Source organism: Melanotaenia boesemani, chromosome 4 (assembly GCF_017639745.1).
Source record: "Melanotaenia boesemani isolate fMelBoe1 chromosome 4, fMelBoe1.pri, whole genome shotgun sequence".
NCBI lineage: Eukaryota > Metazoa > Chordata > Actinopteri > Atheriniformes > Melanotaeniidae > Melanotaenia > Melanotaenia boesemani.
Genome location: NC_055685.1, coordinates 12,181,996 through 12,197,143, shown reverse-complemented (window position 1 = coordinate 12,197,143; position 15,148 = coordinate 12,181,996). Strand labels below are relative to the sequence as shown.

The 15,148-nt window shown below is 38.8% G+C and overlaps 1 protein-coding gene across 1 annotated transcript; it reads right to left on the bottom strand.

Annotated features, from left to right (window-relative positions):
• Positions 1 to 139: 139 nt before the first annotated feature.
• pde5aa (phosphodiesterase 5A, cGMP-specific, a) lies at positions 140 to 15,010 on the bottom strand. The gene is made up of 21 exons (XM_041983731.1): positions 14,787 to 15,010; positions 14,387 to 14,702; positions 13,360 to 14,029; positions 12,577 to 12,660; positions 12,298 to 12,378; positions 12,037 to 12,126; positions 11,756 to 11,908; positions 11,567 to 11,634; positions 11,319 to 11,467; positions 9,561 to 9,736; positions 7,782 to 7,832; positions 6,949 to 7,095; positions 6,550 to 6,678; positions 4,446 to 4,540; positions 4,184 to 4,271; positions 3,758 to 3,858; positions 3,583 to 3,660; positions 3,430 to 3,493; positions 3,252 to 3,326; positions 1,869 to 1,952; positions 140 to 1,704 (listed from the first exon to the last, which is right to left on the bottom strand). Exons 2-21 carry the CDS (start codon positions 14,632 to 14,634, stop codon positions 1,459 to 1,461), a joined length of 2,877 nt encoding a protein of 958 aa, XP_041839665.1. The 5' UTR covers positions 14,635 to 14,702; positions 14,787 to 15,010; the 3' UTR covers positions 140 to 1,458.
• Between the last annotated feature and the right edge of the window lie 138 nt (positions 15,011 to 15,148).

The following is a 15,148-nucleotide window of genomic DNA, read 5'->3' as shown; positions in this document are numbered from 1 at the left end:
AGCGTTAAAGAACATCATCGCCCCCTAGAGGCCTGGGAGGTTAAATGCTGTTTTCACAGGAATGAACGAACGAATGAATGAATGCCGTAACAGAAATGATAATTTCTTTATTTTCAGAAAAATAGATATATGATTCAGCTCTGTGGCACAATAGTGTTTGGTCAGTTATTTAAAGTGACCTAACTGAAATAAATCCACATTTATTCATTAAAAAAAAAAAAAAACTGTGCTTGTAATTCAGAATCAAAGGCTTATCACAACACTGCATCAACAGTGACATTAACTGCAGAAACACTTTTCAGGTTCTCATACTAATACTTTTATAGAGCAGAATAATATTTTTCATTCACAGTGTCAACAAACTTGGAGCAATGTGGGGTTAAAAAATTTGTCTAAGGGTAATTAAACACCTACACTGGGAAAGCTGGGGACTGAACCAACAATCTGACCAACTTTGCTGCCTCAGCTACTGCTGGAGGAAGTGTCACCAGCCATGAACACTATCTCAAAAAGTAGGTAGGTAAGTTTATTTATAAAGCTCTTTTCACAGATAAAATCACAAAGTGCTGTAAATAAATGGGTGCAATAAAATAACATAATAAAATAAATAACCATCAACAAAAAGCTTTCCTGAATATGTTTCCAACTGCTTTTTAAAAGAGTCCACAGAGTCGACCACACAGAGGGACAGGGGCAAGTCATTTCAGAATCTGGGGGCTACAGCCTGAAAAGCCAGGTCTTCTCAGGTTTTAAAACGGGTCTTTAGGACCTTCAGGAAGCTCTGGCCTGAAGACCAAAGGGTGCGCCCTAAGGGGTAGGGACACATCAAGTCGGCAATATATACTTTACAGATAAATTTTAGAACAATACACAATCTCACAATAATATTTAAATTGATTGTTTTACAATTGTAGTGATAACACTAGCTATTGTAAATAGGCCGCCTATTTATTTATTATAAAAATAACACATTTTATTTCATATCAGTGCAAATCTACTCCCTGAGTACATCAAAAACTGTGTAAAACTGCAAATTGATTGTATTAAGTTGATAACATGAGGTAGGGAAGAACTACATTTAGCAAATGTTAGATTTTGCACACACATTTTAGCATTTTGCATTTGCAAATTTGTAAATGTCAGTGACTAAATCAAAATAGTTCTTCAGAAAGATTGCAGAATGGAATCAAATTAATTTGGCAGTTACAGCTTCAGTGCCTATAAAACAGATTGAAGACTTGACCTCACTGACACCACATATAGTGGAGTTTAGACTTACGCTTGAATTTGCTTTAAATCTTTTTGGACATAATTCCAGCATAATGTGTAGGCCTGACAGTCTTTGCCACTTAAACTGATTAAGAGGATGTGTCAAAGACAAGATGGAGACCAACAGATTGCCTGGTAAAATTTCTTTCTGCTTCAAAAGTCATCCATCCTCATTGTCTGTCCATTCCTCTAATCCTCTGTCTGTGGTTCGTCATCCTGTGTTTCATCATCCTCTGTGCTTTTTTCTTCGTCCTGTGTTTCTTCATCCTCTGTGAGTCTTTCTTCCTCACTGCTTTTCTGTATTTCCAAGACTGAATTACTATTGCTTTCTTCTTTTTCTTCCTCTTTGTCTTCAGCAAGTTGCAGCCAGTTTTTTCTGTTGTTCTTACAAGCATTCATCAATGGAGAGCAGGCATCAAACAGTCTTGATACAGCCTGAGGATCACAAACAGTGAATGCTTCATGAAGATAAGAGCAGAATTTAAGAGAGAGTAGAAATATGTACGATTTTCCTTAAAAACGTGCACAAGTAAATACAAGCATGCACTGTACAATGTGCATTCATCCACACACTTTGAACACCTATAGCTATAACGCACCTTGTAGAGCGGATAGCAAATGTCATCAATGTATTCAACTTGCATATATGGCAGACGTGTGCTGTTTTCCCTGTTCATTATGTCCTGAGAAGAAAAAAGGTATCTGTTACAGTTTGAAAACCACATCCTTTTTCTAACATGGGAAAAAAACATAACATCCTCAGACCTCCCTAATACCACTCACATCCTCCAGCTGGTTTGCTGGAGCACTGAGGTGGCCTTGCATCTAACCGGATAAGAAACAGATTTAATTTCTCTGATGAGTCCTGTGTCTGCCTAAAACCTTCCCTAAGAGATGTCTGGAGGGCATCCTGACCAGACGCTGACCAACCTCAAATGGCTTCTTTTGATGCTGGTGAGCAGAAATTCTTCTCTGAACCTTTTCTGGATAACTATGCTTGTCACCTTATATGATCCCAATCCCCCTTCAGAGTGCACTTTTAATCATGCCATTCATTTGGTCATGACCAACACCTTGTAGCTATTTGTGAAGATGAAAGTGTAGAGTGAAAGTGTAGTTAAAATCGGCAACTTCTTTGGATCATTTTTGTCATACTGACAGAGTTCATATCACTGCAGACAATCTGTCTGCAGTGATATGAACAGTAAAGGCCAGACAACACAACTCAAGGTGAAGGGGATGAGGTATATGAAATAACATTAGAGTTGAACTGCACAGTGGTAACAGGTCTTATAGAGTGATGAATACTCGCTAGAGTTCAGACCTTATTGAAGCAGTGTGGGATCATCTTGACAGTGAAAAGAACAAAGGGAAGCCAACATCCAAAGAAGAGCTTTGAAATGTCCTTCAAGAAGCCTGGAAAGTATTTCTGAAGACTACTTAAAAAATACCACAAACCTTGTCTATGAGGGTTCGAACTGTATTAGAGAATAAAAGTGATCGTGCCAAATATTGACTTTCAAGCTTGTACGAATTCTACAAACTCTCTTCTTTACTTTTGGGCTGTATTTCTATTTCTTTTCGCACATTTCAATAAAGCCCCACACCTATTTCTTTTTTCAAGGCAATATATAAGACTTGCTTAGGAATTTTACACAGTACTGCACATAATGAGCAAATGAACAATGGTATGTGTCTGGACTGAAAAACGCAGACACATCCTTTATGGAGCAGAAGACAACACAGTGAGGGATTACTTTTCCATAAGCCTATATCGTTTATTTTTGTTCTTAGTTATTTTGATTTTCTACAAATGTCCTGCGCGGTCAGCCTCTGAGCCACATCCACCTTGGCCTCATCCATCCATCTGCATCCATGATCTATATGTAGTTTCTGTTTCCACACATCATACCAGGATTTATTGTAGATTTTATTGTCCAGACATTTTATCTATCAGATAAACTCCAGCTGGCACGACTTACAATAGGCTTGATTTTGAACTCTTCTCTCTCTTTGTCCCCTTGTGCAAAGAACTCCATGGCAACAAGGTTGGCAATCTGAAGGGAGGAAATCTGAGGTTAAGCTTTAGTTTAACTGAAAACAACTGAGAGATGAAGCACGGAGTTTATATATGACTAATAAATTTTTTTTGAGACCTACCCTTTGTTGTTCAGGCCAAGGCTTTGTGATAGCAGAGAGGTCACTAGCTGTCATCAGAATCGACCTGGCGGGTAAATACATAACTTAAAAGATAACTCCCCTATCTGTTCCATCACACGCATCACTGTAATATGCCCTGAATTTGACTCTCACCTCAACAAATCTCTGTGTTTCTGACTATTCCAGTTCACCCTGCTTTTCTCAGCAAGAGAAAAGAACTCTTTTCTTCTCCTAAAAGAAAAAAACAAGTCACAAGAATCAAGTCAGAACGAGTCTGACACAAAGCTTAAGTAGCAGCTACTATGAAACTAAATGTTTTGATATATACTGCATGTAGACGTTTAAGTCAGTGGCAAGGATTGCTCTTTTGATCATGTGCAGCACAGTTCTGTGGTCCTCCTTTGACAGACTGCTGAGAATCTGACTCCCCTGGAAGACAGAGTGTCCACTTAGTGACCAGCCGGGTACAAACAACACATGAATTTAAGTTAATCTCATTTTATATTAATGCATATGTTCATTTATGTGAATATCTTAGCTCAGCTTGTCTAGATGGGCATCAGGTAAAGTATAATCTAAAAGTTAACAGACAGGAAAAAGAATAGAGATGGAATAGGAAAAAAAAAGAATGATCGAAAAGTGGGAAGATTAGCTGAAAAAAGTAAAAGGTTTACAGGTTTCTAGATTAACAAAAAAAAGAAGAATTAGACAAGATAATAATAATAATAATAATAATAAGTGAATGAGATCTTACAGTATTATTTAGGATGAAGAGGCACAGGTTATAGTGGTGGTTCTCGAGGGAGGAGTGTCCATACAACTGAGATAAAGGCTGCTGAGACCTATGAGAAAAAACAGAGTAAAAAAATACTATACGAGCTGCAAATTTATAGAGTGACTCACAATCTAGAACCAAATATAAATTTAGAGTTAATGTAGGATATGATTTAATAATAATACTTTTCTAAAAGAGTAAATCATGAAAACCATTAAAACAGCAAAGTGGTCAAGCTTACCTTTCTATGTAGGAGTTACTAACTCCTCTGTGATCGATATCATGGTTGAGGGTGGCTATCATCAATGCTAAGATCTCCAGACGGGAAAATATATCCTGAGATACAAAGAAATAGTTACAGCTATAAAAACCTATTTAAGTTGGGAAACCTGTATGCTGATAGCTGTATTTTATATACATTTCATCATCATTTCAGAGGAAGTTTGGTCTAGTTAGAAACAGCAAAACATACATAGTGAGATGGAATAAAAAGAATAATTTTACTTTTCAGGAAACTACTGTTTGTTCCAGCTATTACAACAGCTACTTTTCGATTCAAATAATCGTGAAGACTGAATACAAACAGTTCAAACACATGAGCTTGATCTTTGCAAAACAGAGATGAATAATTTTCACATTTTTAATTCCATAAAAGGCCCTGCGATGGCCTGGCGACCTGTTTAGGGTGGACCCTGCCTCTCGCCTGCTAATTGCTGGGATAGGCTCCCGCTCCCCCCACGACTAAGCGGTACAGAAAAAGGATGGATGGATAATTCCAAAAATTACATGCATGAAAGTAATAATTAAGTCATTGAGAAAATGTCGGCAGTATGGCTTGAAATGATTAAAATTTTTAATCAGTATAATCACAGCTTTCAAATGAATCATGATTAATCACAGCATACAAATTAATCATGATTAATCCCCAATCGCGACAATGCCTGAAATTTGCCCATTTACTGTATTGTATAAACAGAACGAGCCATTGAAGTGTTTGTGCAGTAGTGATAAAAGTCCTACAGCAGCATCAATCAAAGTAAACACCTGTTGATAAAATAGATCATTGGTTGCTTGTTTAACTAGGTTTTCTTCACTTTTTACATTAGATGATCACTTTAGTTGTAACAATCAGTTCAATATTTCATAAAATCTAGACCTAAAAAACCTAAAAAAGGTCTCATTTGTGCCCCCCTTTTCCTGGTCAGTGCCACTGCCTAGCCCCCTTTCAAAACTTTTTTAGATCTGCCCCTGCATAGCCGAAATATAAACCCTGTCTACCACCCTGTTTAGGGACTGGTTAGCTCAGCTGCCAGGGCATCTGTCTCCCAGGTGGGTGACCTAGTTGACTCCTTAGGCAAGATCCTTAATGCTACTGCCTAACCACTGTAAGTCGCTTTGGATAAAAGCGTCTGCTAAATAACTAATGTACCACCAGTCAACTACTGTGTTAGAGAAGGGTCCTGCCAAAAACAATACTTTGCATTAAAATATTAACCTTCAAATGATCAGGAGGAGGAATTACGTAAATTAGATCCCATATATATTTAAAGGACTTATGCTGATTATAAAGTGTAATATGACTGAGATTTTGAGGTCCTATAGGTAAATCAATTTAAAGTCCAAGTTTTGCATAAAAAACCAAGTGTAAGATGGCAGTAGATGGTAAAAGACTGGTAAAAGCGCTGCTCATTTTTTTAAAAATAGGTTTTGACTGGTTAAATCATTAATGTTTTTGGTGTTAATTACACCATTTTCTGTGATGTGTGCTTATTTGTGCTTTAATTAGACCAAAACAAAAAAACAAAACACTGATTTCCACAACAAGACTTAGCAGGTTTGGCGACAGACCCAAAGAATCCAGAATTGTGGGCCACCTTTAAACACTGGATATAACATGTTTGTTAATCCCAAAACCATAGACAACATACACCAAAGCACATCCCACTTTAAGACAGATTATACATACAATAATTACATAGTGATAATTTCATATGGCTGTAGTGACAGCATTAAAATATATAAAAGGACAAAATCACCAAGCAGCTAACACAAAGCAGCTAATAGGAGAGGTTTAAAATGAACCTCCTGCAACAAAAATTCAGAGAACAATCCACAAAGGATCCCTGTCAGTTCACATCTGATACAGCTGCACTAAACACCTCAGCTTCTAAACTTAGATGAACAAATAACAAAATATTGCCATTATTAGACAGTAAAATGGATTGTAACCTAAATATAAGAAGTTATCAAAGGCCTACTCTCCTGAGATGCAGGGTAGGCATGCCTAAACTGTAAATTGGTTTTCCAATTAAAGAATCAGATTTGATAGATATAGATGCACTAACCTGGAGCTGGTCCGTAGCCATGAGCATGGCAAACATGCTTTGAGCAGTGCTCAGTGCATGGCTCCAGTTGTGATAAGGCACGTTGCTCCTGTAGCCACGCCTCACACTTAGGACCCACTGGCACAAACTCTGAGAGCAAAGGACATGTATCAAAGGTGGTGAATAGTAGGAAAATGGTCAAATGATTTGGGAATCTTTTAAGAAGGTTATGGGATTTTTTTCTGTCTAATTGCTAGTTGATTTTATTAGCAACAAAGCTTCAGAATCTTTGTTTAAACCCATCTGGATGGATCTTTTACCCTCATATTTAAATGATATTATGGCTAAACAATATCTATTTCCAGTTTATTATTTCCAGTATCTCAATCTATTTTAGTAAAAAACCAGCATGTCAGTTACCTTGTAATCAATGTTAAAATCCTGCACCAAGTTAAGGTCCAGAAACATGCGAACAGTGGCCTGGGCGGTTCGATCCTCTGGTAAGCCAAAATCAGAGAAATGGAAGTCTAGAATACTCAATGATTCAGCTGAGGGAATATTGGCCTCCTGAAAACAGAAAAAAACAAAAACAAACAAACAATAGGCAAAACAATGTAATATAAAAAGATAATGTTCCTGTCAAACTCTCAGTAAATAAAAAGTGATTATTTTTCTATTTGTACAGTGTAAGCTACATGCAATGAAAGGTTTGTTTTAGCTACTCTCAGGCAGACGTAAGAGCTGATCAAGAGTATTTAGATTTATGTTAAGGATGAAAGCCTGTTTATCACTCCTGAAGGGACAAAATCCACAACTTTTTGACACTGATAAAAACAAATGAAAAAAGGAGAACAGAGCAGCCACACCACAGAGTATGTGTGAAAAGAAGTAGAGCGCCATCTGGAAAAATATAAATGAAAGATGACATGTTGAAAATGTAGATGCTACCTGACAGATTAAAATAACAAAGAACAGTTTAAGTTTTATAGATCACTGGGACATGCTGAAGTTGTGGGTAGCTGTTCTTTAAATGGGTAACAATGCATCTTTTCGTATTCTGTGTTTTCATTTTGACTTAAACTGTAAAAACTTCAACACAGACTGCTGCTTACTGGATTACACTGCAGCTGCCTTTATAATGCTCTCTTGCAAAACTGAATAGACACCAAACATTTTTTCTTTTATTAAGAAACTAAAGGATGAAGAATTCAAGTCCAGATTTACAAAGACTAAAATCCTCATTTAAAAGTCACCTGCAACGCCTGGATTTCCTGCTCTGCTGCAGTGATATGATAGGCAAGAACCTGAAAGACCGAAGCAAAGACACAAACATCTGAATGCTGAACACAGTTTAAATACACCAAAAAAGACCTATTTCAAGCTTTGCAGCACAGATTTAGTAAAATATTACTTTTTTTTACATGTAGTATACTATTCTATTTTATTTTTTTTGCTCAGCAGGGATCCCTGGCTTAGAGTTATAGTGCTTCTTGACTACTCTTTGCTGTCCTCTTCACCCCCAACCAGTCGAGGCATATAGCCGCCCTCCCTGAAGGGTGTTCTACTGGAAGTCTTCCTTTCTGTTAAAAGAGAGTTTAATTCTTTCTGTACATACCCATGAAGGGACATTGAATCAAAGAGAAGCTACAACACAATCCTTTGGTTTTTTATTATATGAACACAATTACTATAAATTTAACTACTGTGAACTCATATAGTAGATTTGTAATAGATCAATGAAAAAACAGCACAGCAACAACACAACAAAAAGCTATATTTAATGTTAAAGCTGTGCAATTATTGTTCTTAAGCATCTTTTAAAGGCAGTATTTTTTGTATTTAGAAAGGAATGCAACTGCTTCCAAAGATTCAGGATCAATAGACTGTGTCCTGTCATTCTGCAAGAACATAATATTTACAGTGGAGTTGCAGGTGAGGGGAGAAGGGTTAGAAGAAGGGGGAGGAGGAAGAGGAGGAGGAGAAGAAGGAAAAGAAGAAGAAGAAATGATCAGTAGGTGTAGTTTAGCATTAGCATTAGCTCACTGTGTTGCACTTTGACCTGTCCCACAGTGTAACCAGTGTAACTTTCTCTTCAACGGATGAGTTTCTCTGTGTTTGCAGTCTGCGTGACAGATGCTTAACTCTTTCCCAGCTCAAAGCTCAGCCTAATGACACGTGCAACATGTCAGCATCACACTACAGACGGCTAAAAGTGGCTGACTTATCTGATTTTCTAGAAGAACTCTAACCAAGCAAACCAAGTAGAAAAGACCTAAGTGGGAAAAGAAACATCTCCAATGGACCGAGGATGACTAAAACAGATTTCTATGTCCAGGTTTGAGACCTTTGGCTCAGAATGTTGTGCTTATTGAACAGATGAAAGCCCAATTACTCAGTGCATGAAATGCACTGTTAAGAAAGGATGAGGGAACATTTGGGGATTTCTGCTGCAGGTTTTCTTAACCAAATCAAGGGCATACTCAACTGACAGATTTAACTCTGACATACTTGTTGGCATGGTATAACCTTAGGGACTCACTTAACAAGCCACAACAATGACCTCAAGCAGAACTCTAGGCTGTGCAAAAACTACTCAGGAAAGAAAGAGCAGGATCATTTTATAAGTCTTATCATTGCAGCCCGTCACCCAACTTTATCCCCACAGAACTTGTTTGAGATGGGCTTGCCTGTAGGGTTTGAACTATGCAGCCAATAAATGCACATTGTCTTCAAATAGCATGGGGAAAGACTGCAAAAAGCTACCCTGAAACCTTTCCTAGCAGTATGCTCAGGATTTGTAGAACTGTGGTCGAACCACATGTGGTTACTTTGAAGAATCAAAAGATCTCATGTTGATTTGTCCTGCAACATTCAGAAATAGGATTTAGCACTTCCTGACAGTGCTGAATGTTAATGAAATGGAACTAAAACCAAAGCTGTGCTGCAAAGATTGCACTTTTACTTTTAGGGTTGGGACTGCAAATCTCTCAGCTGAAGATATGAATAGTATAATGATAAGATAGTTTCCTCACCTCCTGTGTGACTTCTATACTGGCCCTTCGCACCTCAGTGATCTGCACAGCCTGAACATACTGTAAGGCCAAGCCACAGTACACAGCCAGGTCTTCCAGGAGCCGCTCATCATATCGATTAAAGGCTTCCAATTCACCCGAGTCTTTGCTCCTTTTGTTCATGAGCTGACACACAGCTAAATCATAACAGAGAAACAGAGGGTGGAGAAGTCATAAAGAAATATTAAATGTGTCCCATCTTCTCTATCCCATCTCAGACTGGCCCACCTTAAATACAAAACATGCAGTTGTGATGCCAACAGTCTATAAAACAGAAAATTAAACCAAAAGTAAACTGAAAACAAGAAAGTGATACATAGCTTTCCCAATATAGTCTCAAACTTGGGTCTGCTGTCTAAAAAGCCTGTGATTTTCCTCCCTCTCCTGTTACAGGGGCTTATCTGTGAACTGCAACGGAGGGATACAAACCAAAATGGGAGCGGCTTGAAATTAAACTACCTAAATAATGCAGCTTTATACAAGATATCCTAGTTTATCCACTGGAGCCAAGTACCAGCTGATGTGAGCATCAGTTAGTTCACATTTTGTCCTCGTATATAATATAATAATAATAATCATTCGGATAACTTCTTCAGTTAGAGCTAGAGAGAAGATAATAATCAGTATGCTGCTATGCTTAAAAGTTCATTTTGCATTGTTAAGTGAAATTAAACCCACACAATAAAGACATCTATATGTTGCTGCAAATTGGAAGCCCTCATGACATCTTGAAGGGAGCAGATGTAAAGATGAAAGTAAAATTTTTAATTAACTATTGCATTAGCTTAGCTGTAACAGCTCTTGGTTAGAATCCAAAACTAGAAATGATGTCGTTGTTCTCTCTCTGTTCTCTGTTACAAACTGTGAGTGGAAATAACATAAATTAGACATGACCTGATGTGGGTGGACATTGAAATCCACCCAACTATCAAATTTTGCCACTTGGCCATGATTAGAAGCTCCATAATGAAGCTAATCTTGCCACACCCATTGTGTCAGGGGCACCAACACCAACAACTTTTGAGTAAGTCAGGGATACCAACAGCACTCACTTTGATTCCCTAAAAATGAAAAAGCATCATCAGCCAAACAATAATCAGCAGATTTTTTTTTTTTATACCTAAGAACTGCAGTGTACCAACGACTGTCAAAAATACAGTTTTGGATCAACGTATCTAACCAATCTAATCAAATCTGCGGCGGAAACAACAGCAGGGCTATTTTGCAAGATGATTTTTTGGAGGTTTAACAAGGGTCACGAGGGGGATTTGTCAACTCCTAACCATTATAGTTAAAGAAGCTGGGGCATATTTACAAGAGCAACTTGCCAATTCAGACTCTTTTTTTTATTATTAAAAGACCTTTTTACTCTCATAAGATCAGCTTAAAACCCCAAAAAGAAAGGTTCAGGGTTGCTGAGGACTACCAACCCTAAATTCTTCTCCTAAAAAAACATACCTTACAAAAAAAAATAAATAAATAAATAATCCTTTTTAGTTCCAATAATTCCCAAATTATACTCACATAGAAATAGCCATCTTATAAACATGATTCTTTATGCCTACAGCCACAAACACAGTGAATATAAACAGTTTTAAAACAAGATCTTATTGGTGCATTTGAAAGCGTAATAGTTTATAACATGCAACCATGTGAAGAGCTAACAGATGAGTAATAAATCCTTAGTATCCAGTGGTGCTATTCAAAAGAGGAACTTACCGATAACATTTTCAGACCTCTCGTTCCTAACAGGGCAGCAGATGATACTCCTTATTGATTCCTCAGAGCTCTTGGCCATATTAAGTGTTTCCATGGCTATCAGTGTTCGACAGGCATACGATGGATCAACGTCGCTGATGTCACGCTCCCTGAAAAATAATCCACTCATTTGGTATTAGATAACAAAAGCAAAAACAGAAAGAAAAAAGTTATTGACATGATGGCCTTTCACAGTGTGCAGGAAATACCTTCTGTAGATCTGGCAACTTGATCCAAGCTCCTCACACTCCAAGTGTATCACACGCGAGAATAAAATCTATATTAGTCGCCAGAAAAATACAAAAAAGAAAACACAGAATTTCTTATATAAGACAAGATTTGATTCAGAATTTTGTTAAGAAACTAAACTAATAATTAAGTCAATGTGGATGATCCACCTCATCCTCTGGAACTGAAGAGTGATCACTGGGAATAAAGATGGTGCAATACTGAGCGTGTGTGAAGGGCATGATAGTGGCAGCCATCTTACTCAGCAGAACCTCAAAGGAATAATGCTCCCTTGATAATACTTTTGCCATCTCTATTAAAGCCTGACAGAAACACACACACACACACACACATACAAAAATTCAAAGACAGATATTATGGACATTTATTTAATCATAGCAAAAAAAAAAAAAAAAGAAGAAAAAAAGCCATATATGTGTGGCTGAACTACCTGGCTGCGTTTCGCCTCCTGCCTTGAGCTCTCATAGAGCTGAACATTATCCAGAACCATTCCCAACACATCCATATGATTTGACAGCACCTGACCAATAAAATTCAAATTTAATCCAGTTTTACTGCTGGATGATAGCTAAAAAAATATAATTAAGGTTACTATTGAAAAAAAAAATGTACAAAAAAACCAAACAAACAAACAAAAAAAAACACAAAACAAACACAAAAACAACTACCACAAAGCCAAACCTCTAATCACCTTTTCATCCATGTTAGTAAATGCAAAGAGTGAGCCATCACAACCGTTTCTTTTGTTGATCATTACCACTACGCCAACCACCTATCCACAAAAAGAGGACATGCTTTTATGGTTTTACAACCTTGATAATAATGTCTGCTATGGACACTATCCAGTGAATTATCCCATAATAGTACAAACATATTCAATACATCTACCATAAATAACATGAGCCATGTGCAAATAGAAAATAGCACAACATGCTAAACATACACTCAAAATAATTATAATGAATTCTACCTCTCCCCTGTGGTTCTTGATGGGTACGCTCAAAACAGTCCTGATCTTTGATGACTGATTGTTATATACATTAAATCTGGGGTCCTGCAAGATGAAGAAAGAAAGCATGTTTAGATAACACCACAGAGTAGCACATCACTTATATATACTAATTTGACACAAGCATGCAGACATGTGCCAGACATGTAAGCATGTGCATGGCACCACTGCGTCATTCAGATCTTCAACTAATCTGGCAACAACAGATTTTAACGCCTATCCCAATTTAGCGTCATCTAAACTAATGTGTGCTTAAGCAACCACATTGATATTGCTCACCAGCCTTGGAAATACCAGTCCACACCCATGCTGTCCAGGGATTAACTCTGCTAAGAATTGGCCTTCATCCCTAATGACATTGGCAGTGAAAACAAATAGGTTGAAGAGTGCACCAGTTGTAAGCCTTTTAGTGAGTTGGGCCATCTTCCCTCATTATGCAGGTGTGTATGTGTTAGGGCATGCCAGTGAAGCACGCACTGCACTTCAGGACAGCACATCACCATCTTAGTAGCTTAATCAGAGCTTTATCACTGGAAGTAGACTCTAAAAGGATTAAAAGTTGGTGCATCATGTGGGACTCCCTGACACGCTCCAACATTCCACGAATCAGCCATGCTGTCACCTAAAATCAGGCCACAGGAAATGTGCCCAGCTCTTATTCCTGGTTTTAAATCCCCTGCAACTTTGTGCTGTGTGAGGAGAAAAGCTTACAACAAACTGCAACTTATCCACAAAACGATTTACCTCAGATGCATCCCTCAGGTTCATTGGTGAACCTGTAGCCAACACGCATTCCATGATGCCCTTTAACAGCTCCTGATGTGCATGACTGCACAGGCTGCTGTCACTCAAACATCCAGTTGCTGTTAAGCTCATCACCTCCTCCAAGTTGCTCCTTCCACCAGAGTCTTTTATCACAAGTGACAGGCTGCCACCCTCAGCTACCAGCAGCTCTGCAACATGATTGACAGCCCCCTGGCAGAGCTCTACAACAGAGCCCATTCCTCTTAGGCCTCCTCCCAGCAGCCCCATCATCCACGTGCAGCCCTCACCGCGGCCACAGGCAGCGACCTTTGGCACGACTGGCGGCAGAACCTGTGGGCTGTAGGACAAGTTTGGGGAGCAGGGGCAAATAGGAGAAATTGGACGGTAGGGGGAAAAACTCAAGCGAGAGATGCGGGGAGATCTTGGAGAGTAAGGGGAGTGACACAAGTGTTCTGCCCACTCAGGGGCCATGAGATTTGAAGTGAGGGGGTTGAGCCTGTCTGGTGATGAGGACATGTCCAGGTGTGAGCTGGTAACTGGGGCAGAAGTTCTGCGATGAGGGGACATCATGAGGAGGTTAGAGTGTTCTGAACTGCTCCTGGGAAACCTGGGGCTATGTGGGGCCATCTCTGGCTGGGGACCACTCACCCTGGAATCAGTCAGCACACATTACATGACTCACGTGGTAGAATAGATAGATAGATAGATAGATAGATAGATAGATAGATAGATAGATTTCCTTCTTAATTTTCTTATTATTGTGCACCTTAATCTCATTTCTTTATTATTCTTATTTTATTGTGTTGACCTGGCAAGAATAGAAAATAGCTTTGATATCATCCTACATATTTACATTATAGATGTATATTAATATGCACTACCCTTAAAAAGGCTCAAATAAATCAAATTAAATCATTTTCAGGCATATTATTGCCTTTAAATATTATAAAACTTATAGTAGCCAATTAAGTCAAGTCCCTAGGTTAGGGTAGGACAAAAAACTTACACCGAAGTTCTCCGTGAAAAGTACGCCCTGGTAAAGTCAGAGTGATCATCCAGCCATGCTTGATCGCTTGACGTATTGCCTCCAAACTTTTCGCTTTGCATCTTTGATCGAGGACTCCACAGCGGGGAAAAGAGCCATCCCGATCCTTGTACCATCGGCGAGTCGTTTACCGATATCCTGCGGAAAGACTTGTCCAAGCCAGCGTCAGGAGCCGGAGATGTCCGGGGAGTCAGGCGGCCAGGCTCCATGAACGCTGGTGCTTCAGCTCAGAGGCTGGCAAAGCATCCCCCAGTCCGTGTAGAGCAAAAGGAGAAACCTGGCATGCAGGAGGAGGTAGAGAGGCAGTTTAGTGACGTGTCAGCGAGCAGGGCGACATCTACGAAGAAGATAATCCTCTGACCTTTATTTAGGCTAGCTAGGCTGGCGCTACAGGTTTACTCAGAACAGGTAAACGACTTAAACTTCAACACAGAATTAATGGATTGGGTGAAGGCTCAGGCTTTGCTCCATCAGGAATTGGCCACTGTTAATCTAATTTTATCAAGTGCATCCGGCTACCAGAAGGTCTGAGTGTTTGATTGGTCTCGGTCAACAGTGACAGTGCAAAAGTCTTAAGTCGCTTTTCATTTGTTTACATAGGCTAGTCAGGGGCGGGCTATAAAATTTAAAGGGGGGGACCAGGCGGTGGCACAGACCGGGAAAAGGGTGGCAGGTGTAAATGAAACTTTTTTAGACAAAAAAAGTGAAATTTTGTGAAAGCAA